This window comes from Anguilla anguilla, chromosome 1 (assembly GCF_013347855.1).
Source record: "Anguilla anguilla isolate fAngAng1 chromosome 1, fAngAng1.pri, whole genome shotgun sequence".
In the NCBI taxonomy this organism is placed as follows: Eukaryota; Metazoa; Chordata; class Actinopteri; order Anguilliformes; family Anguillidae; genus Anguilla; species Anguilla anguilla.
The window spans coordinates 85,681,050-85,706,075 of record NC_049201.1 but is presented as its reverse complement, the minus strand read 5'-3'; the positions used below and the strand labels follow the sequence as shown (position 1 = coordinate 85,706,075).

The window sequence follows — 25,026 nt, the reverse complement described above, 5'->3', positions numbered from 1 at the left end:
ACGCGACAGCTGTTGTACTTTCAATACAGAAACTTGTTAACATCCAGACGGTGAAGCTTAGGAAGTAGCAGGAAACTGTGCATGCTTGTACGCAAAAGCGCTTGCTGCCCATTGAGTTCAATGTGGACATCCGAGGTGATTTTTTTGTTATCATTTTTAACCAATAAAAAAGTTATTAAATTTGAAATTTTCTTTATGGGACAAGGAATTTTCACTCTTGCATGCTTGGATCCCTAGCACAGCACAGCACAGCACATTTTGTCCAGTAGATGGCAGCAGCTACTTAAAAATCAAGTGTGAATATCCCTCCTGTGGTGTCGTTTGTGTTGGACCATGCGATTCCCTTAATCGGAACAAATAGAAACGAAGCGCTTTGAAAGGGGGTGTCTGTGTATTGGTAGGCTAGCCGCGCGTAGTTCTATAACATTATGGAACTCACTGAATATAAAGAACCACATTTGATTAGCAACCCAGGAACAAAATTAAAACGGGCATAAAAAAATTACGAAAAGACTGGAACAAGAAATTCCCTCAGCAAGTAAAGACGAGGCAAGACCCCAGGGCTCAATTGCAGTGTGATTAGCTGGAGGTTAAACCTCACGTTTAAACCTCTAGACCACAGAACTGAATTGCAACTTGAAATAGCTAATCCAGCTGTGTATAGCTGGTCCACTTGTAATGCAGTTTTGTGGTGTTCAGGTTTAAATCTGAGATTAGCCCTTTGCCCCATCATGCTGGAAGCAGGGACTATGATACAGTGATGTGAAAAAGAAAGAACACCCTCTTTCAATTCTATTTATTTTATTTTATTTATTTATTTAGTTTTACATATTAGGACATAACTAATATATAGTCCTCACAAAGTCCTAACAGAAGATAAATCTAACTTCATTTGACAAATAACACATTACATGTTTATTGAAAAAAAAAAAGAACCATCAGAAGCCTTCTGTGAATGGGAAGAGGGGACTTGGCTTTGGAGAAGACATACCAGCAAGACACCCAGCTCCCTATATTCTGAACTCCCCTAATTACTTTCCCTACAAGACAAACAAACAGTGACTGAAGAGCATCATACACTGTGTATTTTGGGGTGAATTCTTCCGTAATTATATTTGCAGATCATGTATTAATACGTACAAACTTCATTAAATTCACTCTTCAGTTTGTGCAGTCTGATTTTCATTACACACATATACATAAGATGTTTGTGTGCAAAACAAAGTCTTTTTAAAACTTAAAACAAAGTCCAGTACAGACTGTAGTCATCTGTATAATTGTTAACATCAGCAATGCAAGTTATATAAGGAGAAGGATAGTTAACACTTCAGGTTTGGCAAATAGCAGGACACAGTAATTTAAAGTGTGGGGGTGCTCCAGAAAAACAGCTTCCTGCTCCCATCATTTCACTTTGTTGTGTAGAACCACCAGCTACATGTTTCCATAAATGTTGTCACCATCCTGTAGATTTTGTTAAAATACAAGCAAATAGTAAAAGTCATTAAACATCTCAGAGTGTCCTGGTCCATGTGCCCGGCACTGGTCCACAGGGAAGCATTTCTAGAGCCTCTATCTCTGTAAATTGTGTATTTAAAATGGCTAGACTTAAGAGGCAACAAATAAAAAATAAAAATAAATAAATAAGCCTGCACATTTACTGAATCTAGCCGCACTGTTGTCTGGTACAGTACTTACGTCATTCCTATGTTTGGCAGCATGGGCAGATTTTGTGTTTCTAGAGAGGGGGAAAACATTTCTCCAGTATTTATACTTTCAAATGATCTCTTTTCAACTCTTTACTAATGTCACTGAATTTCAAATACAGTCATAGAAACGTGTAGCAAGCATAATTAAAATCTGTTTATAAATTATAACAGACTGTTAATGATAAAATAATAAACTGTTTACAAGTTTAACTAAACAGTAATGACGGTTGCTCACATGATCAATAAAAAAAACCTCTAAATGGCAACAACTGAAAGCTTACTGATTTAATTACTTGTCGCAAAACAAATGCCTGAAAAACGTTAAAAAATATATAGAACTCAATGATTCGTCTTTTGTGAAGCTGATTCACTGTGTCCCGTGTTTCGTTTCTTTTTTGTTTAGCATGTTATAAAACTATAAAAATATTGTTTTAAACAGGGTGATTTACCTTACAGGAGACGGGCAGCGGGGTTTGGGTTTGGTTTGAACATTGCCTGCTAAGCTCTCGTTATTGGCCCTGTGAGTGAACAATGTTTGCGATAAGACTTTCACCTGTGACAGTGCTTTAACGACAGAAACATTATATGCTTACCTGTAGCCCACATTCATCTCAGGTCCATTGCCATGTTGCTGTCTGTAAGCGCACAGATAAGACCTTTGTTTCAGTATTAAACCGGGCCACAAGAGCACTGATTCAAGTTATTTCACTCTATTGCTTTCTGTAAAAGCATACCTATAACTTTAACATGTGGGAACAAAAGTGTGGAACGGTGTTTTAGGGACATTACCTGGTTGAAGCCCAAAATTTTTGAAACACTTGGCAGCATTTACAGTCTTAAACAATTTTACAATCTTAATTGCTTCAGTAAATTACCCAGATGTATAAACTGGTAACACGTGAATTGCAGTCTATTCAATTTACGCAATGATATGAATATGGATATGGTGCCAGAACGAGTACTATAAAAAGTGACATAAATAACTGGAAAGGTAAATTATTTTGATGTTTTGCCCCAGCTTACCTTGAAAATCTGCTCCAAATGGACCTCCTGTTAAAATCATGGACAAAAAAAGAAAAACTTATTCATAGACTTTTTAATCTTTTGAAAAAACAAGATCCATATTTTTCTCAATGGTTATGGTGGAAAATTTCCAGAAGTATTTCCCATGTGATTACCTTTTTTCTGGGCGAGGAGGTCTGTCCAGGAAGTCTTTGGGATTTCTTCTGTGTGTGCCATACAGAGAAATAGAATGTTTTTTTTCAGCTGACAGCAGTAGGTGATTTTCACACCCACATTATTTAGCTATACCTAATATTACAGAATACATTTGCTAGACCATTGTGCAATGAATTCATACAATGCAGCATCCAGGAAACATTAAAGAATCAGCCAGAAACTGACTCTAACAATTTATTACAATAATTGTATTCTGTTAAGACTACTTGTGTTGATGTGTGCTTGGTATATCTAACTTAACACTTGTCTCGAGAGTTCAAAGACTTTTTACAAATTCAGAATTGTTTTTCTCAGACATAGAATTACTGAGACATTGGATTTGTAAGATCCAATCTGGTGCACGTGTTAAAATGATCAGTACATTATAATAAATATATGATAAGCATATGATCAACAGAAACTTGATAAACAGACCATGAAGAAAATATAGCAGTGTAGCACAGTGGGTAATGAACTGGGCTTGTAACCGAAAGGTCATAGGTTCGATTCCCGGGTAGGACACTGCCGTTGTACCCTTGAGCAAGGTACTTAACCTGCACCTCCACCATACATTGCTTCAGTATGCATCCAGCTGTATAAATGGATACAATGTAAAAATGCTAAGTAATGCTAAAGTTGTGTAAGTGTCTGGATAAGAGCGTCTGCTAAATGCCTGTAATGTAATATAAAAAAGGAAAACACTGCAGTAATCCAAATTAATTACCTGGAAAACCGTCTCCAGAATGATGCCCTATTTGCAAAAACACAAAAAACAAAACATATTGTACAATTAGTGACATGTACTGCTGTGAAAATGAAGGAAGGATTAACACTGCTGAGGCCACCTGGACGGTGGATGACTGGTATCCTATACACCAATCTTTTATAGTGCTTCCTGAATAGCTTCTTCATGAATGGTTCCTTCAAAATGAACCATAGGGTGAGATGCCAAACCAGAGCAAACTGTATTAATGTATTATACCCATTTTTTCTTTATTTTTATTTTTTACTGTTGTTCTTGATTTAAACTTGAAATTTATATAGGAAAAACATAAAGTGAGATACCCAGTGTCAGTAAGCAGGCTATTATCTTGGTCGTTTTTTTTTTTTATTATCGATTTTTTGTTTTCTTTCTTTTCTGCTTGGAAACTGTATGTACACAAAAGACTAATAAAAACAATTGTACAAAAAAATTCAAAAAATCTTATTAATTCATTCAGTTCATTCGAACAGTGCATTTCACAAAAATACTTGACGCAATATATTTTACAGCAGGCCCTGGTCTAAAACCTCCATAATAAAAAGTCTTAGGTGACAGTGGCAAGGAAAACTCCCTAGATGGAAGAAACAGAATGAAACCTTAGGAGGAACCAGAATTAAGAGGAGAGCCTGTCCTGCTCGGGCCAGCTCAGGATGCTAGGTCACAAGGACTGACATGGCTGAATCAGGCACTCATTTTTCTCAGATACAGAAAACATTTCAGTGAACAAGGTGCAACAAGTGCACTTTAATTCATCCATTACATGTTACACACACACACACACACACACACACACACACTCTTGTCTTCGTCCTTTTTCCTAGTGAGGCTACAATGCTGCTTAGAGGAGCATCAAAGTGTTACTGGGTTTCAGTACCTTTCCTCTGGACGAGGTGGTCTACGTGGACAGTCCCTGGGAAGTTCCCTGTGGGCGTGTGATAGATTGCCATGTAAATATTGAAAAAAAGCACAGAATCGCACTTGTTCCTACAATACTTTCAATTTTACAGGGTCACAGTGAGCAGCCCGGACTCCTGCGCCATTACTCTTTTTCACTGAGGTTAAGAGGTAATTTAGGTACCATCCTATCATGTCATTAAAATGCCATTATATTTGTTTGTTCAGTATCACCTGACATTTTTAATTCAACGCTGTCAGAAACGTGTTTAGGGATCTGTTTCGCAGATGGAAGAAGCTGACAGAGCCACCGAACCTGACACACAGCTCTTAGGGTTTTGATTTTTCTCTTTCCAGATCACCGAAGTGCTTCTACTGACCATCGATGCAACAACATCACTCACCTGTGGCCAGTGTTTCCCACATTCCAACTAGCGCTGTTACCTTCATGACTTCTGTGAACAGACAGACATCGTGCTTGATTTATCACAGTTCAAGGCCATGTCTAATGACCTCTCCAATCAGTGAACTCTAGTTAACTGAATAAAATGTTGCACGCATTCACGACCAGATATCATTACTATTTTTACGCAGCATATAAGGTAAGCAAATAAGGGACTTATTGCCACAGAGAGAAATTTGTTGTGGATGTTGGAATATAGATATGTACACGAGGTATTAGGTTTTGCTGAAATTATATGTACAATCTGCTTACCTGGAAAATCTTTTCCAAAAAGACCTCCTGATTGATAGAGAAGAAAAGAAAGAACCAGCCAGTTTTCAAACTTGGAAACCTTTATACACGCTTCATTCTTCACATGATACAGTTCATTTGGCACAGTGAAATACCACTTTTTCCAGATTTATTTAAATTTAAGATTGCATGGCAAAATATAGTTTCTTGGGGTACTCACTGATTGTCAGGTTGTGGTGGCCTCAGTGAGTGTTGATCAGTACTTTTCCTGTGGGTTTTAGAGTGACACATTTTGGTAAACTAGCTACTGGTAGTAGTAAGCATAGAATAATAAGTATAAGTATAGTTTCTGCTGTAGATTGAAATGTAGAATATATTGTCATGGAAAGCTTTATTTAGTCCTGGGCTGCCCAACCCTGTTCCTGGAGATCTACCATCTTGGATGTTTTCATTTCAACCCTGAATTGGCACACCTGATTCTACTAATTAGCAGCTCAGAGAGATCTCTACCTGCTGTATGAGGTGTACTGTGTTAGGCTTTGAGTGAAAACCTACAGGACGGTAGATCTCCAGGAAACAGAGTTGGCCAGCCCTGATTTTGTTTTTCTGGTTTTATAGTCCTGCTGTGTCACGTAGTTGAGGAAGATATACGGCTTAATAGGTAGCACCCTTCTGGATTTGGCCAAATTCACGCTCACCTGGAACACCTTTTCCTGCACGTCAAGACTCCCACACACAGAGCCAGGGCAAGCAGGGCAGCAGCTGTGGCAGGCAGCAGGATGGGGAGGAGGCTCTGCTTTCCTACAGAGAAATACAGAACGGCAGTGCCAGTAACTATCAGGGGTGGAAAATCCAGGTTCAGAAAGTAAAGAAAGTTTTTTCAATTCTGTAAACACCTGATTTAGTGAAGAAATTAATAAATGAACACATCATAAATAAACTGTCTGGCCCATGAAATATGTCTTTACATCAATAATAATATTAATCTTGATGTTCTCTGCAATAAATCTGTCCAGTGGTGGATATAAAAGAATATATCATTATAATATCTTTATCATTATAACAATAAATTATTGCTAATGATAATTTAAACAAAACATTTTTAGCATTGCCTACCGGATAGCTCCTTCTGAAATGTATTTTCTTCTGCTTGGAGTAATGTGATTTTGTATACACTGCATTGCAGAAAAGATTTCTAAAAAATCCCATTTTGTTCTTTGTGAATCCATTGATATTTGTCTGAACCTCTCTTAAACCTTGGTCCTCGTAAGGTCAGAGGAAAAACACAGCCCAACACTGTCAGTGGACTAATACTTACGCTTAACGTTAAGACTGGCAGAACTGTCTTGCCTCTTTCTCCCCCGGAAGGTGGCGCTGCAGGTCAGCTGTTCCTCATAGTTGTCTCCAGCAGGGAGGAACGTGAGTGTGGAAGACGTTTTCCAGGTGCTGCGGCTGATCTGCGTGTGGCTGGTGGTGGTCTTTCCGTCTTTGACGTTCCAGGTGAAAGTTGGGGGATGGGTGGGGCAGGTGTGTTCGACTGAGCAGGTGGCAGAGAGAGCAGACCCCTCCTCGGTCTCCTCCGGGAGGGGCGTCATAACCGGGTCGCTCGGTGAAGCTGCGCAAACAAACAGGAGTGTGAGGTGTGCACACACACTCGCGTGCGCTTGAGCACGAGTGTGCGCTTGAGCACGAGTGTGCGCTTGAGCACGAGTGTGCGATTGAGCACGAGTGTGCGCTTGAGCACGAGTGTGCGCTTGAGCACGAGTGTGCGATTGAGCACGAGTGTGCGATTGAGCACGAGTGTGCGATTGAGCACGAGTGTGCGCTTCAGCACGAGTGTGCGATTGAGCACGAGTGTGCGCTTGAGCACGAGTGTGCGCTTCAGCACGAGTGTGCGATTGAGCACGAGTGTGCGCTTGTGATTGCACTAGGACCAGCTGTCCTCAAACTCGGTCCTGGGGGACCAGTGTGTATGCTGGTTTTCATTCCAACCTCCACTGCAATCCCAGAATTTTAACAAGCTGTTAATTTTTCTTAATTCGGTGCTTTTCATGTTTTAGAGCTGGGGTCCCCAGTCTTATCCAGAAAGGGCCAGTGTGGGTGCACACATCTGATTCTACTAATCAAGGTGCTTAGCAAAGACAAGAGGTTGGAATGAAAACCAGCATACACAGTGCTCCCCCAGGACCGAGTTTGAGAACCACTGCACTGGACTTCAGTCAAACACACCTTTCATAACAATGAACACACAGCTGTTGTTGAAGGTATATTTGTCCGTCCCCTTTTCCGCCCGGAAACAGAATGGCCCGTTGTCATGGGGTTTGACTTCGTCGATCTCCAGGGTGCAGTTCTGTTCGTCCAGATCGCCCACCAGCCGAGTGCGGCCTTTGAAGTTATTGGTAACTCTGCTCTGTCCGTTGTGATAGGCGTAGCCGCCGTCTCTCGTCTGCCACATCCCGCTGAGGCCAGTAACGGGATATTCGCCTTCGCTTGTGAAACCACACGGGATAACCACACAGGACTGGGTCAAGGCGCTGATTCTGGGGGTGACGCTGGCTGCCCAGATGTGACTGATACCTAAAAAAAAAACCAAAGATAGAACTGTACAATGTAATAAAAAGCTGAGGGCACACTGAGGGTATTGCAAGGAATGTGTTTTTTAATGGCAAGCTATTGGTACAAGACCTTCGTCTATATATATATAATATGCCCTGACGAAGGTCTTGTACCGAAAGCTTGCCATTAAAAAACACATTCCTTGCAATACCCTCAGTGTGCCCTCAGCCTTTTATTACATTGTTTTTTTAAAACAAAAAGTATTTAAAACCCTAGTGCCATTGTTTTTCTTGTTGCTTCTAGTTCAAGATGCAACTTAAAATATACACACTGCTTGTGTCATCAGTGTCCGGACCAGCAGTGGGCGATTCAGGCGCTGGGGGTTCATACACTGAAAAGTAAAAGGAGGCAAAATCGGGCTTGATTCACCTTAAAATTGATCACATTTAACTATCCAAGAGCACGAAGATATGAGCAGTGTTAGTCCGAATGTGTTTGTTATTCCATTCAGATCCAGCTGGCGATTTTCAAGACTTATATTATAGACTTATATTGAATTATATTATACTGGTGCCATACTGCTCTACCTCAGGAGATAGTAGGGTTGTATACTATGAGGTGATTAAGGTCACTGTGCATTTTAAATATATACTTTCCATTTTTAAAAATCAAAATCAAGCTCTTTCTTGCCAGTTTCTCCAAACATACACCTCTAAGGAAACATTATATAAAGCATGTATTTATGTGCCTTATGTTGTTTAATTTAATAATTTTATGCCATATACGTACTTTTCACGTGTAAATCGATTGAGGCCATTGGCCTTTTCCCATCAGGAAACTCAGCTGTGCAGGTCAGAGTTTTACCGTGGTCGTCCATAGATGCAATGAACATTATACTGGATACAGTTTTCCACTTAGTGGCAGCCATATTTGTAGTTTTGCTGGAGGCTGGCATGTCCTTGTAGCTCCACACAATAGCCGGCTGTTGTTTAGAGCAGGTGTAAAAGACAGAACATGTGACGTTCTTCACCACACCTTCAAGGAACTCCACTGGGCCGGGATCAGTAATGATCTCCCCAACTGAACCTAAAGCAGAGATGCAGTTTAGCTACAATCCATATTTGTTAACATGTTAGTAAAATATAGTTTATGTTTGTATACCGTTGTTGTTGTTGTTTTTCATTTACGATTGTTTTCTTTCTTTGTGAAGGCTGGACTTGAGTGCGCAATTATAGCTACAAAAGTGGACTGCAAAAATTAAACCAAGGATCAATCTTTCCCAAACACAATACCACTGGTAATTTCAAATTAAGCCTGGGTGTCTTTTTTTTTTTGTTGCAAACTGTGTGGCCCGTTCAGCTATCATCAAACCTGTCTACTGAGTTTGAAACAGGGTGACATTTGCATTTGCTGTAATTAAAATTTGTGATAAAAAACATAAAATATGTTTTACTTTGGCATAATTTACATTTTAGTTGCTGAAATTTACTTTGGCTTAATTTACATTTTAGTTGCTGAAATGCAGGCATCCATAAGAAGAATTCCCCTACAGATTATGTCCTAACTCAACATGCAGTTGATGAACTGGGCTGATTAACCAGTGATGCCTGCAGCGCACCATCGATGTCAGTTTGACACTACCCTGCTGTAGCGCCTTACATTCGGCCTGGATGGTGATGTCCGCCTGGGCCGCCTGGCCTCCTGGATGCTGGACACGACAAGACACAGTCTGTTGATCTTCAACGATGACCCACGTCTGCACCAACGTGATTTTCCACTTGACGTCTTGCGCTTGAGTTTCACGAGGCTGGCTCGTCTCGGGCAAACCAATCAGGCTCAGTTTAGGGGGCGTGGCCGGACACATGTGGTACGCACTGCACTGCACGCTGATTTGCTCTCCCACCTTGGGTATGCCAATAATTTGCATTTCTGGTTTATCCACTCTGTCTGCAGAAAATGCAGAAGAATGAAATCGGTGAAAAAGTTTTTTTGTTTTTTTTAATGGCCACCATCAGTGGAGGCAACGCATTTAACTGCAAACGGCAACAAAAGCCGCATTTCTACCAAAAGTACCGGGAACTTTTAGTCCCAGGAACTACTTTTCAAGGAACTAAAAGGTTCCTTCAGCCCATTGTTGTCTGCGTTTCCACCGCGGTCTAAAGTCCCGCGAAGATTAGGCCTATTAGCCCACTGACGTATGAAAAAGCGACGTTGTCATCGGTCCATCTGTCCTATGATTTCTTCTGTAACCCCATACTACTACCGAAGTAGCCTACATTATTTTCTAATAACCGGGACAGCCCAGAGGGGTTTATTCCACTTATATACAACGGGTTACCAACAATGACTATATATGGTTACTTTTGTATTTATTGATTTTTATCGATTTAATCACCTGGAATTTAAATATTCTTCTGCAGCCGTTTGGGCATATTTTACCGTTGTCAAGCAAAACTGTCGTTGGTAGTTGAACTTGGACCGTTGTTATGCAACAAATAGGATATAACAGGCCAATAGTCAGATTGTAACTGTTTTATATATCCTCTCAAACACATTCATTATGTTTTTAATGTTTTTAACATTCACTTTCATGTCTTGACATCCGAGGCGACAGAATGCATTCACATTTACAATATAACTGGCAACAACAGCAGAAAACATGCACACGTTGTAAACAATTTGCTGTTTGATTACTTTCTCATCGTCAATTCCATATAGGCTAATCGCAAAATGACAAGAATAGAACGAAAACTCAGACTTGCGTGAAAATTTAAATTAGCAGTGGTACAGCCACCGTTTTCTTTCCTTCGAAGTTACTGCTAGCCGAGCAGCGAAGTGTGCCCTCCAGATGTGAACCATGCACCATAAATTAGTCCATAGTCTTCCTGGTCTTTTTGTGGAATTGAAGAATGGCAGAGTAAAATTACGGCAGTCTGAAAAAGCTAAAGGGATGATTACTAGAATTAACCTGTTATTTTACCCTGACAAAAAGTGTGGAAGGTGATTTCCAGTTTGCTTTTACTGTATCACCAATGTGAATTACGCAGAACTACCGCATACCTCACATAACTGTATCAAATGTTTTGAGTCAATTACAACGGGCTAACAAAGAAAATCCAGAGGAAAATATTCAGCAACCGAATTAATCCGTTTGAATGTTTTGGTACGTAATATGCTGTCCCAGCATGAATGCTTAGCATTTTATACAATGAATACTAAATCAAGAAAAGAACAGAAGAGCACACATTATAATTCCAAGACATTGGCAGGCTATAACCAAAACTAGGCTACTGCGCCGCATAACATACAAGTTTGATTTAAAGTTATTATGAAAATAAATAGGTTTGCGGCTGCAGATTTTTAAACATGGCGGTTGAAATAAAACACTGCAAGTAGTCGACCAATCAATAATTTTCAGCGCTTGCGCCCCACCCCAAAGGTTCCGGTACTTTTGGAAAGTACTACCTCCCGAGCAGGAACTTTTTTGGGGGTAAAATAAAGCCCCCGGAACTAAATTTAGACCCTAGTTCCTGCGGTCGAAACGCACTGAGTTCCTCAAAAGGTTCCTAGTTCCGGGGTAAAGTTCCTGCGGTGGAAACGCGGCTAAAGACAGCCTACATGATTTTTGACTCAGCACGGTTATGCGAGCCCGTTTTTATGTCTTTATAGTTTGTTCTGGTACAACATGTTGTACATTGTGAGCTTCACCGACCATAAAACATTGTGAGTCTACGTTATCTGAAAGCAGGGTGCCATGGTCCCCTGGTTCCTGCACCTATGACTCAGCCAAATTAAAATCTTGTTGAAAATTTTTCCCTAATTTATCACACAAAATAGGAAATGAAGGTTTCCTCTCACCAGTCACGTAAATCTCCACGGTCTTGTCCTGATAGTTCTGTCTGTGGTAGGAGGAGATGGGCTTCGGGTCCACCCAGGTGTAAAGCCTCTGTCTATGATGGTTCATCTCGACGGGGTTAATTTTCAGGCTGCAGCTCCGGTTACTCGGAGATCCGTACAGAGAGGTTTTCCCGCTGAAGTCACTGATGACATCACCAGGACGCGCTGGGTTGTACACCACCGGGTACTCCCCGTGTACTTGCGTGTACTTGTACCACATGACACTGACGTCAGAGGGCAGGGTGGAGGAGTACTCAAAATGGCAGGGGATGACCAGGCACGAGCCCTGCAGGCCTGTCACCTGGCTGGGCATAGAGAAGCTCCACCCCAGGGAAAACATGGCCCCTGAAAAACACCCGCAGGAAGATGAGATTTCATCTGCACACGAGCGCAGTTACTGCAGACGCTATGGAGTAACCAGATGGTGAGCTCTGTGTTCTTAAAATTAAAATTCCTCAGTTGTCTACATCAGTGCAACATAGTATTGGGAAACCCCCCATTGCCAACCAGAATGCATTAGTGCTGAGGCACGCACTGATTTCCTGGAATCACAGCGCCATGACAACGGAAAGGATAGTCTTCTGATTGGTTCACACATCAGAGGTTTTTAGTACATTGTAATGTCACACATCGTAAGATTTATGAACTCTATCTCTCGTTTAAGTTGAATTACAGTATGTTTTCTGTTATAAGCGAAATCACAAGGTATTGCAGGCAGCTACCGGCTTTTGGCTGTGACAGTTGCTTATCACATTTATCAGTAAACACGTAAAACTGCCTTTCCAAAGATATCTTTGTCCTCATACCTTGTTTGGCATGCCATGCAAAACTGTAAACCATTCAACCATTCTTACTGAAAACGGGACCTCTCTCAGTTTGGGAAAACTCACTTTTCACCTTCAGAGTGGTGTACCCCTCTTGAATTTGCCCATTGGTGAACCTTGCTGTGCATTTCAGGGCTTGGTTGTGAATGTGTTTGTTATTCCATTCAGATACAGCTGGCGATTTTCAAGATAAATTATATTATACTAGTGCCATACTACTCTACCTCAGGAGATAGTAGGGTTGTATACTATGAGGTGATAAAGGCCACTGTGCATTTTAAATATATACTTTCCATCTTTTAAAATCAAAATCAAGCTCTTTCTTGCCATTTCTCCAAACATACACCTCTAAGAAAACATTATATAAAGCATTTTGTTATGTATTTGCGTGCCTTATGTTGTTTTATTCAATAATTTTATGCCATATACGTACTTTTCACGTGTAAATCGATTGAGGTCATTGACTTTTTCCCATCAGGAAACTCAGCTGTGCAGGTCAGAGTTTTACCGTGGTCGTCCATAGATGCAATGAACATTATACTGGATACAGTTTTCCACTTAGTGGCAGCCATTTTTGTAGTACTGCTGGAGGCTGGAATGTCCTTGTAGTTCCACACAATAGCCGGCTGTTGTTTAGAGCAGGTGTAAAAGACAGAACATGTGACGTCCTTCACCACACCTTCAAGGAACTCCACTGGGCCGGGATCAGTAATGATCTCCCCAACTGAACCTAAAGCAGAGATGCAGTTTAGCTACAATCCATATTTGTTAACATGTTAGTAAAATATAGTCGTCAGTTTATGTTTGTATACCGTTGTTGTTGTTGTTTTTCATTTACGATTGTTTTCTTTCTTTGTGAAGGCTGGACTTGAGTGTGCAATTATAGCTACAAAAGTGGACTGCAAAAATTAAACCAAGGATCAATCTTTCCCAAACACAATACCACTGGTAATTTTAAATTAAGCCTGGGTGTCTTTTATCTTTTGCAAACTGTGTGGCCCGTTCAGCTATCATCAAACCTGTCTACTGAGTTTGAAACAGGGTGACATTTGCATTTGCTGTAATTAAATTTGTGATAAAAAACATAAAATATGTTTTACTTTGGCTTAATTTACATTTTAGTTGCTGAAATGCAGGCATCCATAAGAAGAATTCCCCTACAGATTATGTCCTAACTCAACATGCAGTTGATGAACTGGGCTGATTAACCAGTGATGCCTGCAGCGCACCATCGATTTCAGTTTGACACTACCCTGCTGTAGCGCCTTACATTCGGCCTGGATGGTGATGTCCGCCTGGGCCTCCTGGCCTCCTGGATGCCGGACACGACAAGACAGAGTTTGTTGATCTTCAACGATGACCCACGTCTGCACCAACGTGGTTTTCCACTTGATGTCTTGCGCTTCAGTTTCACGACGCTGGCCCGTCTCGGGCAAACCAATCAGGCTTAGTTTAGGGGGCGTAGCCGGACACGTGTGGTACGCACTGCACTGCACGCTGATTTGCTCTCCCACCTTGGGTATGCCAATAATCTGCATTTCTGGTTTATCCACTCTGTCTGCAGAAAATGCAGAAGAATGAAATCGGTGAAAAAGTTATTATTTTTTTAAAATGGCCACCATCAGTGGAGGCAACGCATTTAACTGCAAATGGAAACAAAGACAGCCTACCAGCCTACCTTAGCACGGTTATGAGTCCGTTTTTATGTCTTTATAGTTTGTTCTGGTACAACATGTTGTACATTGTGAGCTTCACTGACCATAAAACCTTGTGAGTCTACGTTATCTGAAAGCAGGGTGCCATGGTCCCCTGGTTCCTGCACCTATGACTCAGCCAAATTAAAATTTTGTTGAAAATCTTTCCCTAATTTATTACACAAAACAGGAAATGACGAGGGCATAATGAATGGTTTCCTCTCACCAGTCACGTAAATCTCCACGGTCTTGTCCTGATAGTTCTGTCTGTGGTAGGAGGAGATGGGCTTCGGGTCCACCCAGGTGTAAAGCCTCTGTCTATGATGGTTCATCTCGACGGGGTTAATTTTCAGGCTGCAGCTCCGGTCACTCGGAGATCCGTACAGAGAGGTTTTCCCTCTGAAGTCACTGATGACATCACCAGGGCGCGCTGGGCTGTACACCACCGGGTACTCCCCGGGCGTGTACTTGTACCACATGACACTGACGTCAGAGGGCAGGGTGGAGGAGTACTCAAAATGGCAGGGGATGACCAGGCACGAGCCCTGCAGGCCTGTCACCTGGCTGGGCATAGAGAAGCTCCACCCCAGGGAAAACATGGCCCCTGAAAAACACCCGCAGGAAGATGAGATTTCATTTGCACACGAGCGCAGTTACTGCAGACGCTATGGAGTAACCAGATGGTGAGCTCTGTGTTCTTAAAATTAAAATTCCTCAGTTGTCTACATCAGTGCAACATAGCATTGAGAAACCCCCCATTGCCAACCAGAATGCATTAGTGCTGCGGCACGCACAGATTTCCTGGAATCGCAGGGTCATGACAACGGAAAGGATAGTCTTCTGATTGGTTCACACATCAGAGGTTTTTAGTACATCGTAAGATTCATGAACTCTATCTCTCGTTTAAGTTGAATTACAGTATGTTTGCTGTTATTAGCAAAATCACAAAGTATTGCAAGCAGCTACAAGCTTTTAGCTGTGACAGCTGCTTATCACATAACGCTTTATCAGTAAACACATAAAACTGCCTTTCCAAAGATATCTTTGTCCTTATACCTTGTCTGGCATGCCATGCAAAACTGTAAAACATATTTCATTCTTAATGAAAAAGGGACCTCTCTCATTTTGGGAAAACTCACTTTTCACCTTCAGAGTGATGTACCCCTCTTGGATTTGCCCATTGGTGAACCTTGCGGTGCATTTCAGGGCTTGGTTGTGGTCGCTGGCCCCTGCCTTGAATGTCAAAGTGGACCGGCTTTCCCAGCTCCCACTGCCTCGTTTCTTAAACTCGCTGGAGACCTTCATGCCTCCATAATTCCAAGACAGATCTGGACGCTGCTCTTGGCAGGCGTAGGATACAGAACAGACCACGTCCTTCTCCACGCCTTCCAGGAACTCCTCCGAACTGGGATTTATAGTGACCTTTGTCACTGAACCTGAGGCAGAAGGTTAGTACACATTGGTCCCTTGCTTAGCATCTGCATGTGACCTTGCAACGGTCGTTTATTCTCAGGCATCGCCTTAGCATGACATTTTCTGACGGCGGTTACGTCACACGCAGCGGTGGTGTTTATTTTCATGATTTCCCACCATTTCACTCCCATGTGTGAAGGCCCAGTCCTAGTCACCTGACACGCTCAGTGCAGTGAAGTCTGATTTTCCTCCCTTAAGGGAGAGCGCAAACAAGTTCTCACTCTCCTCAACACATGAGGCTAACTGCTCCCTGCTTCCTGTTCCATCACGGTTCACAAGCTGAGCTCGCATAGACATGAATCTTAAGGCTGCACTCTCCATCTAGAGCTTTAAATGCTAACTGTAGAAAACTGACAAGTATTGTAGCTGATGGAAATAATTTTGAAATTTAACCATGGCTGTGTAATTGCAAATATATCCCAAATAAAAGCGCAATTGTCGTACGGTAGCGGTAACTCAAGGCTGAAGATTTTGGGGCGTGTCCAACTCTACAATTGTACAGTTGTAGGAGTGATAAATAAAATCTGAAAATAAGCTTATAGCCAAAAGCAATTTTCAGGATCTTTTTTTAGTGGGTGAAACACTAGAACTAATTTACCCCTGTCCATATGTAATTACTCACATTGTCCCTTAAGGCTGACGGTTTTGGATGCGCTCCGGCCGGAGGGATGTTTGACTTCACAAGTGATGGTTTGGTGGGCGTTGTCTAATATCCAGGTCATCTCCATGGTGATTTCCCACTTGCCTTCATGCACTTCTTTGTGATAGACTTTGGGTGTCCCAGTATGTCCCGCTACGGTCAGGCGCAATGTTGGGGGACGCGGTCGGCACGTGTGGTAGGCGCTGCACTGGACGGTCATTTGTTCTCCCACCGTATATGAGCCGACAAAATTTAATTTTGGTTCGTCTGCTCTGTCTTAAAAAAAAAAAAACATGAAATACAAACATATAATTGTGCTTAGCACTTCTAAGCAAGTCACATCCATCATTTCCAAGAAAACTGGTACATTTTCAGTCAAATGAAAACCTTCACCATAACACAGTAGAGAAATAATAAAGAGTTCAATTCTCTCACCTCGTACACGGATTTTCACAGCTTTGTCATAAAATTTAAAATAGCGATATGTGACGTAGTCTGGGTCCACCCAGGGGTAAACCTTCTCCTCTTGGTGACGCCAGTCCAGGGGGTCGATCTTCAGGCTGCAGTCTCCATTGTAAGGTGATCCGTATAAAGAGGTTTTTCGCCTGAACTTTTCGATGACTTCATTTGGTTTTTTTGGATCGCACACCAGAGGGTATCCTCTGTCGACATATTGGTACCAGACCACTCTGCTCTTGTCGTTGGGTGGGTATTCGCTATAAGAAAATCTGCAGGGGATGACCAGGCAGGACCCTACCATGCCCTCCATCTCTCTGGGCACGGTGACACTCCATGCCCAGGAAACGCCAAATATGGCACCTTAGAAAACAGAAATTTGATTGGTTTGATTAGATCAAAAGCCTTTTTTGTTTTTTTCTTGCTGTCCTATTGCTGCCTTAACTAGTATTTTTCAGTTAATCAGATTAATGAAATTCCATTAACAATATGGTAGACCATAGCTAATGTGTTCGGTCTTGGATATATATATATATATATATATACACACACACACACACACAGTACAGTCCAAAAGTACTGGGTCACTTGTGGTTAAAAAATAAAAATAATAAAAATTCAGTTAATATAATACATAATATATGTATTTATTAAAGTAATAATCTTGAAGATTTTCATAAAAATAAATGTCTGTTAAGTCACTATCTATCGCCGAATTAGGTAACACAATGGCGATTGAGCCTATTATTATTATTATTAAAGAACTGGGTGTCTGTGGCGACATTCCCGGGAAACAAATCACAAGCGGCGCACAGTTAGTGACGCGTTTTCCATCACCCATCAGTGGTTGGTCTGCCAGAGAGGGTAGGGGGAGGTCGGGGAGGTAGAGGATGTAGATTTCCTATTACATTTGATGACAATGTAACGTTACTTAATTACATAGCTAATTGCACAGCTAACGCTAGCTACCCGACCATGTCAAGAAAGGCAACATTAGTTTAGACAAGGTTGCGCACAGTAGCCATCTATCATATCAGGTAATAATGTATTAGCTAGCTTGCTAATATAATTAACATAATCTAATGTCAGCTATGGGGCTAATGGGGCGACATAGCTCAGGAGGTAAGAGCGATTGTCTGTGTTATGGTTCCCTTCCCTAGTGGCTGCTTGTGGTGTTGCAACATTTGTTTTGATTGTCTTCCTAATAGGAAATTGGTGTCACCTGGAAGGGGTCCTACTTAAGGGGCCCTCTGGCTGATGCTCTCTCTCTCTCTCCATTCAGAGGACAACCTGTAGTCTGGCTACACTGCTCATTCATTTTCTTTTGTAGCCTTCTTTAATTAAAAATATTTTTGAATTGCGACTATTCTGTGTGATCTCGTTTATGTTGCGACTGGCCAGGGGCTGATCGTAACAGTCTGGCAGTCGGAGGGTTGCCGGTTCAACCCCGCCCTGGGCGTGCCGAAATGTCCTTGAGCAAGACACCTAACCCCTAACTGCTCTGGCGAATGAGAGGCATCAATTGTAAAGCGCTTTGGATAAAAGCGCTATATAAATGCAGTCCATTTCCATTTAGAAAAAACGCTAGCTAACGCTACCGACCTCGCAGACCGTCTCTCGAATGCAATGCTACCTTGTTGCAACGTAGCTAACTAAAGGCAAGTTCAGATCAGTGATTCGCATCGAGACTGGATGCAACTTGCAAAATTCCAAGACGTCTGATGATAAACGTTCTAAAACAGCACTTTGACAAGGTGGGTCTTTTGAGACCCCAGGCAAAGGCTTCAGACGCTCTGCAAATAACCAGTTCACACCGCTGCAATTTTCTCTGCAACATTCTAAAACCGTTTAGTCTCGTTGCGAATCATTGATCTGAACTGGCCTTAACGTTCCCGTTATTTACATTGCCATCAAGTTCATCAATATATTATAATGATCGGAATAAAGCCATCTTTACACAGAGCATTAACCCCGGGGTATAGGCGGAGCAGATCCGGGTCTGATTTCTGTGTAAACATGTCAAGCCGGAAAAAACTAAATTAAAAAAATACAGCAGTATGGATTAGCGTTGTTATTATTTTATTACGCTCCATCATATGTTCCTTCAGTCTTGATGCCCTTTTTTGATGAAATCTCCTTTGTTTTTGTTTTATTCTTCTTGTTCTGATTGCTAATTTAACACCCAGCTTTATTCTCGAACAGTTTAGCTAGCAAAACCAAAAACACCAGCGGTAACATTTTGCAAGGCAGTTGTTTCAAAAATATCACACAATAGGCCTATTTCACAAGATGGCGACCAAAACCGGATGTAGGGATACTTTGTTTCCGGTTACCGTTGCTACGGACGCAAGTCCATTTCTGACAGCGAAAAATCGAGCCTGAACAGCGACGTGTTCTCACAGTCCCTAATAGCTCTGCCAAAGTTCACTATGTTATCCGCATTGTCGAATCATTGCCAGTGAACGTTAAGCGGTCTAAACTATACAAGGGCTATAAATTCTTTTTTGAGAAGTTTATATTCGGTTATGAAGGTAAGTATAACGTTAGCTCTAGTTCGCCAGAAAGCTAAATAGCTAGCTTGCTAACCACAGCAAGTTAGTCGATTAAAGAGATATTTCACTTCGACATAACATAAATTCTTTTCTGGAGGTGACTCCATTGTGTTTGCGTAGCGTGAAGCAACATCTGCTGTCCGTTAACAGCGTCTCTGTTCCTCTCGGTTGTCCCGAAAATGAATGAATAGGGAGCCTGACAGCTGTGAGGAAAAGCGATTCTGTTAACGTTGACGGCCAGCAGGACAGGCAAAGCTATGTAAGTACAATGTGTTAGGCTCCACAAAATTACTTATGTTATAAATAAGTGAAATATCTCTGAACTAAGTTTTGTACTACCGTTACTATTTTGTGACATGTTGTTTGTGCTGTACTTGTTCTAACAAAGATTTTTATTGCTTGTCAAATCGCCTGTGTAATGCCGGTGTTCAGTTCACTACCGAGCTGTTTGTTTTCATCGCTGATAAAAACTACCCACACATTTTTAAATCAGCTGATATATCTTAAGTAGGCTTGTCGCGATGTCCGTCAATACATTTTGTAATTACAATTAACAACTAAAATAAACGTGCATCTGCAGTTTCAACATTGAATATCCAAATATGTGCTTGCTAACAAGCTAGCTGGCTAAAACGTAATTTTCTAATCATAACATAAAATATAGCTAGCTAACTGATTTTATGACATTCTTGAGTAACAAGTACCGCATGACTGAAACTGCGTTAGTTCTCAATGAATGATAAAAAATAAAAAAATTATTATAAAAACAAAGGAGTTGGTAGGGGACTCAGGCTGAAGCCACACTATACGCGGCCCCGCCTCCATTCCGAGGCCGCGGGGGAGATGGCAAAAATTCAACTTTTACCCCCTCGCCGCGTCGCGGTAACCAATCTGATTTGATCTAATGATCCGTCAAGTCAATTGTCCCTATTTTTTTCTCATTTTAGTTCCACATTCTATCGTTCCACAATGGAGGACCTAACTCGTAATTTTCTTAATAAAATCTCCTACAGAGACATTGATTAGAGGAACGCAGCGTGGAGAAAAGTCTCTGGAATTGTCGGTGGCTCTGCAATGTAGTTATCGCCGTTAGCTACTATCACTGTCCAGTCTGAATAAAAATAATTTTGCAGTAACTTAGCTCTGAAAAAATGTTAATAAGCTGCCTAGCTAGGCTGTATAATGTCTAGCTATAGTTAGTAACAACAAACAATAACAAACAAAAAAAATCTTCCTAATGTAGCCTATTAGTTGCTATTTGTTACATTACATTACATTACATTACATTCATTTAGCAGACGCTTTTATCCAAAGCGACGTACAAAAAGTGCATTTTCATGATCGTAGACAACTGCTGAACACGGGTTCAGTAAGGTACAATTACTTATTTTGTAAAGCTATTTCTAGCTGAGAACAAAGAACACTATCCTGGTCTAACATCAGCAAAGCCAAACTAGGCAGAAGAATAAGCTAGAGTATTAGGACAAATACAATTTACCAAGAAGTGCAGGGATGGGGCAACATGTAACAAGTGACAGGAAAAAGGGTTTTTTTTTTTTTTTTAATATATATATACACAGCGTGGTGGTGGTTATTCTAGGTATAGTCTGAAGAGATGAGTCTTCAGGCCACGGCGGAAGATGGATAGTGAGGGGGAGGTTCGGAGAGGGACGGGGAGTTCGTTCCACCACTGGGGAGCTAGGGTGGAGAAGCTCTGTGATCCCTTTGGGCGGGTGGGAGGGGTTGCAAGACGCCCTGCTGCCGCAGAGCAGAGTGGTCGAGCAGGCACATAGAATTGAGTCATGTCCTGCAAGTAGATGGGGGCTGTCCTGTTGGCGGCAGTGTAGGCAAGGGTCAGGGCTTTGAATCGGATCCTGGCAGCGACCGGTAGCCAGTGAAGTGATCGCAGCAGAGGAGTGACGTGGGAGAATTTGGGGAAGTTTCTACCAGCCACCTAGCTAGCTAACCAGATATAACTTTGAAGGCATTATCTGGCTAATTAGCCAGACAGTGTTTTTGTTGTTGGTTGTAGACATTAAACAGCCTAGCTAGGCAGCTGACTAACATCTTTAAGATCTAGGTTACTGCAAAAATGATTTTTATTCAGACATTACAATGAATATGAAACACGATATTAAACCCGGTCAACATTTAACGAACACAACTGTCTGTCAAATATAGGTGACACGCCCACAAACAGCCGATTGTGGGGACACGGCGCGGCGACAGGCGGCAGTCGCCGCGTATAGTGTGGCTTCACCGTCAGACATTTAGACCCAAATGTATGTGAGGAGAAAAGTTTAATATCGAGTGTAATCTTATTCACAAAGCAGTAGCTAACTAGCTAGCTATCGTAATGGGTTATTTTATGTTAGTTTGCAACATTATGACAGTCATGCTACCTAGCAAGTTTTTTTCTTATTTTGTACATCTGTGGGAAAGCTGTGAAAGGGCAAATAAATTATTTTTCGAATTGGTACACAGGGGAACGCTACAAAACAAAAAAGCTCTTCCTCGCTGCCATTGTTTTGGTGGCTGTTAAGATAACCGGAAACGAGAGACCCCTACATCCGGTTTACATACCCGGAAATGTGCAATAGGGTCTCTGATTGGTACCGCCAGAGAGAGCGAAACGGAAATCTTCGAGATTGTAACTTCAAATAACAAACCAATGGTTTGTGGAAGTGGAAGTGAAAGAGTGGGAGGGAGGTGGGTGGGTAGGTTTGACTGAAATCTTATCTAACTTAAGCTTTTTTTTTTTTTAATTTAACCACAGGTAACCCAACACCTATAGACATATGGCAAAGAAGATGGAGTTAGGTTTAGATGTGCAAAGCCAACTAAACATACTGTGGCAAGAAGGTTATCCCTCACCAAAAAAATGCAAGTGACCAGTTAACAACAATATGTAAGAACATGTCACGCAGCACAAAGCCCCACATTTACTGCAACACTGTGAAATGTTGTATAAATGATTTGTGCTAGTGATATCTTTTCGACAAATGGATGCTTTTTAAATATGTTTATCTTGATTTTGAACCATTGTGTCTGCTTTCTAAATTGAATAAACACAAATATAAATAAAAGAAATAACATGTAATCAATAAATAATCAATAAAACAATAACCTGATTACCTTGAAAACACACTCCATATAGAAGCAGGCATGCAAATGGCTCCATGTGGGCTGAATTAAATATTCTCCTGAAAACCTGTAAAACACAGCAAGGGTTATTTGGGCTACACGCTGCTTTACTCTGGTACTGGGACACCATTTAAAAAATAAATAAAAATATTTAGTTATACTAAATTTACATTTTAACAGGGGCAAAATCTACAATGTTTTTTGGGAGGGGGCTCATAAAAAGTAGTCTACACTGCCCCCCAAATCCTGCCCCCACCCCCCACATTTATTAAGTTGTTCACAGGATATATTTGTTTAAAAACTTTGTCTTTGTTTTAGATATTCGCTGATTCACTTTTGGCAGTGAACTGAGACTCACGTTATTAGTTATGGTTTCTGCTCACTGTCAAAAGTGAACCAACAAATATCTACAAATAACGAAGTTTTTAAACAAATTTATCTAGTTTCCAGTAATGCATAATTTCACATATAAAGAAATACAAATGTTCATATGATTCATTTGCAGGCTTTATGCCTGTGACCACATTTGTATTTTCATCCAAATAAAATCCAAGCTTGATTTTAGACATTACCATATCACTAAGCACAACAGATATCCGTTATATGAAATGACGGAACAGTTCACCTGCTGATATTATACAACATTGACTTACATTTGTTAAAACTCATCTATTGCAATTTGTGATTTTTTTTTTCACATTGATTTAGATTTTCACCAAGTAGGCATCTTATGCACACTCCAGTCCCTTAGCAGACACACTTATCCATTGCGACTTACAAAAGTGGAAACCATCAATGTTAGTCTCAGGAATACAAAAGTGCAATGTCGCCAAGGAGGCTCAGAAGGCTTGGAAGGTCAGTCATTATTGATAAGTGCAAAGAAAAAGAAAAATGCAAAAGCCCAGATGATGATCAAGGTTTATCAAATTTCTTGCTGTTGATGTATCAGTCAACAGACGTGTCATAATTTTGGCAACTGCAGGAAATGGGCTCTCTGCACAATGCAGAAGACTGTCCAAAAATAGAGGTCTTCAATATAAATTAAATTAAATTTAAATTTAAAAAATCATGACAAGGACTGTAGAGGGCAAGATCAAATAAATGCCTCATGTAAATCATTATGAGATAATGTTTTTTAACTATAGTATCCAAAGAGCCTCCCTTTAGAATTTACATACTCAGCTATATGTGGATTTCAAGGCCAAAATCAAATAGATTAAAATGATGATAATTATTTAGCCATGACTTACATATAGAAGATATTCAGAGTCTTACCTTATGATCTTTATCTTCTTTTAAAAAAGGTCGCAAACATCAGTCATCTCATTCAAATACATATAAGCACACAATCACAAAGTGGAACACCACTAATACTGCTTAAGATAAAAGGCAAATATAGAAAAAACATATTTCTGTAAAAAGAAAATTCATAGACATCGCAGATTTGCATGCTAGTCCCCATGTGCAAAAAAAGAGATATTTTGATAAAGATTTGGGCCATCTGGTGTTTTTGTTAAGCATGATTGGATCGCATTGAACTAATCTTTGCAAAAGCAGGCTATGGACCATTGGGTTCTGACAAAGCACAGAAATAACTGCACACATCTGTGAATCCATCTACCTACAAGCTCTGTTTTCCTGTCCATAGTAGGGCATATTAGTGGCTCAAACAGTACTTATCATATACCTACACAGTGTAATGTTTAGTGTTACCCAGTGTTACCTTTTTGAACTTAATGTATGCTTTAAATGTACTTTTTAAAATTATGCTTCTAAATGTTTGTATACGCTGTACTTTAGTATACTAAATCTCATGTGTCAATAAGTTGTACTTCAGTGTACTCCAAATAAGTACACCAAATCTCATATACTGTACTTATTACAGTGTTTTTAGGTAAGTGAAGTTAAAGTAGACTTTTAGGAAGTATACTAGTATGCTATCCAGGATGAAAATACAGTTTAATTTTTATAAGTACTCTAAAGTGTATTGTATTATACTTATTAATAGTGCACTTGATGTTAATTCCTGGCTGTGTCTGAATCAGTTTTCTAACAACTGAGTCCTCGAGGTACGTGCTGTCTACTAAGTATACTGCATATTGTTCAGCACATATATTTTAGTACACGCTGGGCAGTATGTGAAAGAAGTGTCTTCAGACATTCCACCCTTGAGGGCCCATGCTCACGTGCCATTGTGGTTGTTGTTGAAGGAAATGCTTTAATGCTAGATGCTGTCACACAGTCCTGGGTGTGGTCACTCTGCAGGGGATGAGGAAGTGCAAGACTGGGCAAGGAGGACAAGCAGCAAACAGCACCTTTATTTGTGCACGCAATAAAATGTTTGGAGTGAAATCAACTCCGTCGAAGTACATTTTACTCCACGAAGTGCACATTTTGCACCTATTAGATAAGTTTTGTTTGAGGTGATTTTACAAGGTAGTCAGGCTGACTGAAAAGAAAACAAACAGGCTGGGAAGAACAAGGGAGAGGAAATGATAGACAAATATCAACAAAA

General features: G+C 40.8%; 1 protein-coding gene across 2 annotated transcripts; it reads right to left on the bottom strand.

The window, feature by feature from the left end:
* Nucleotides 1–790: 790 nt before the first annotated feature.
* LOC118235506 lies at nt 791–23,994 on the bottom strand. 2 transcript variants are annotated; one of them, XM_035432933.1, is made up of 26 exons: nt 23,787–23,990; nt 22,503–22,578; nt 16,795–17,178; nt 16,342–16,635; nt 15,386–15,682; nt 14,473–14,850; nt 13,823–14,110; nt 12,986–13,282; nt 11,690–12,073; nt 9,491–9,778; nt 8,621–8,917; nt 8,163–8,222; nt 7,505–7,852; nt 6,594–6,890; nt 5,974–6,076; nt 5,496–5,543; nt 5,297–5,323; nt 4,986–5,036; nt 4,562–4,609; nt 3,649–3,675; nt 2,885–2,932; nt 2,730–2,756; nt 2,300–2,341; nt 2,156–2,224; nt 1,696–1,735; nt 791–1,461 (listed from the first exon to the last, which is right to left on the bottom strand). In XM_035432933.1, exons 2-26 carry the CDS (start codon nt 22,546–22,548, stop codon nt 1,432–1,434), a joined length of 4,218 nt encoding a protein of 1,405 aa, XP_035288824.1. In that variant the 5' UTR covers nt 22,549–22,578; nt 23,787–23,990; the 3' UTR covers nt 791–1,431. The 2 variants fall into 2 exon arrangements, with proteins under 2 accessions (XP_035288824.1, XP_035288834.1); XM_035432943.1 differs by lacking the exons at nt 3,649–3,675; nt 4,562–4,609; nt 4,986–5,036; nt 5,297–5,323; nt 5,496–5,543 and having other exon boundaries at nt 23,787–23,994.
* Nucleotides 23,995–25,026: the final 1,032 nt, after the last annotated feature.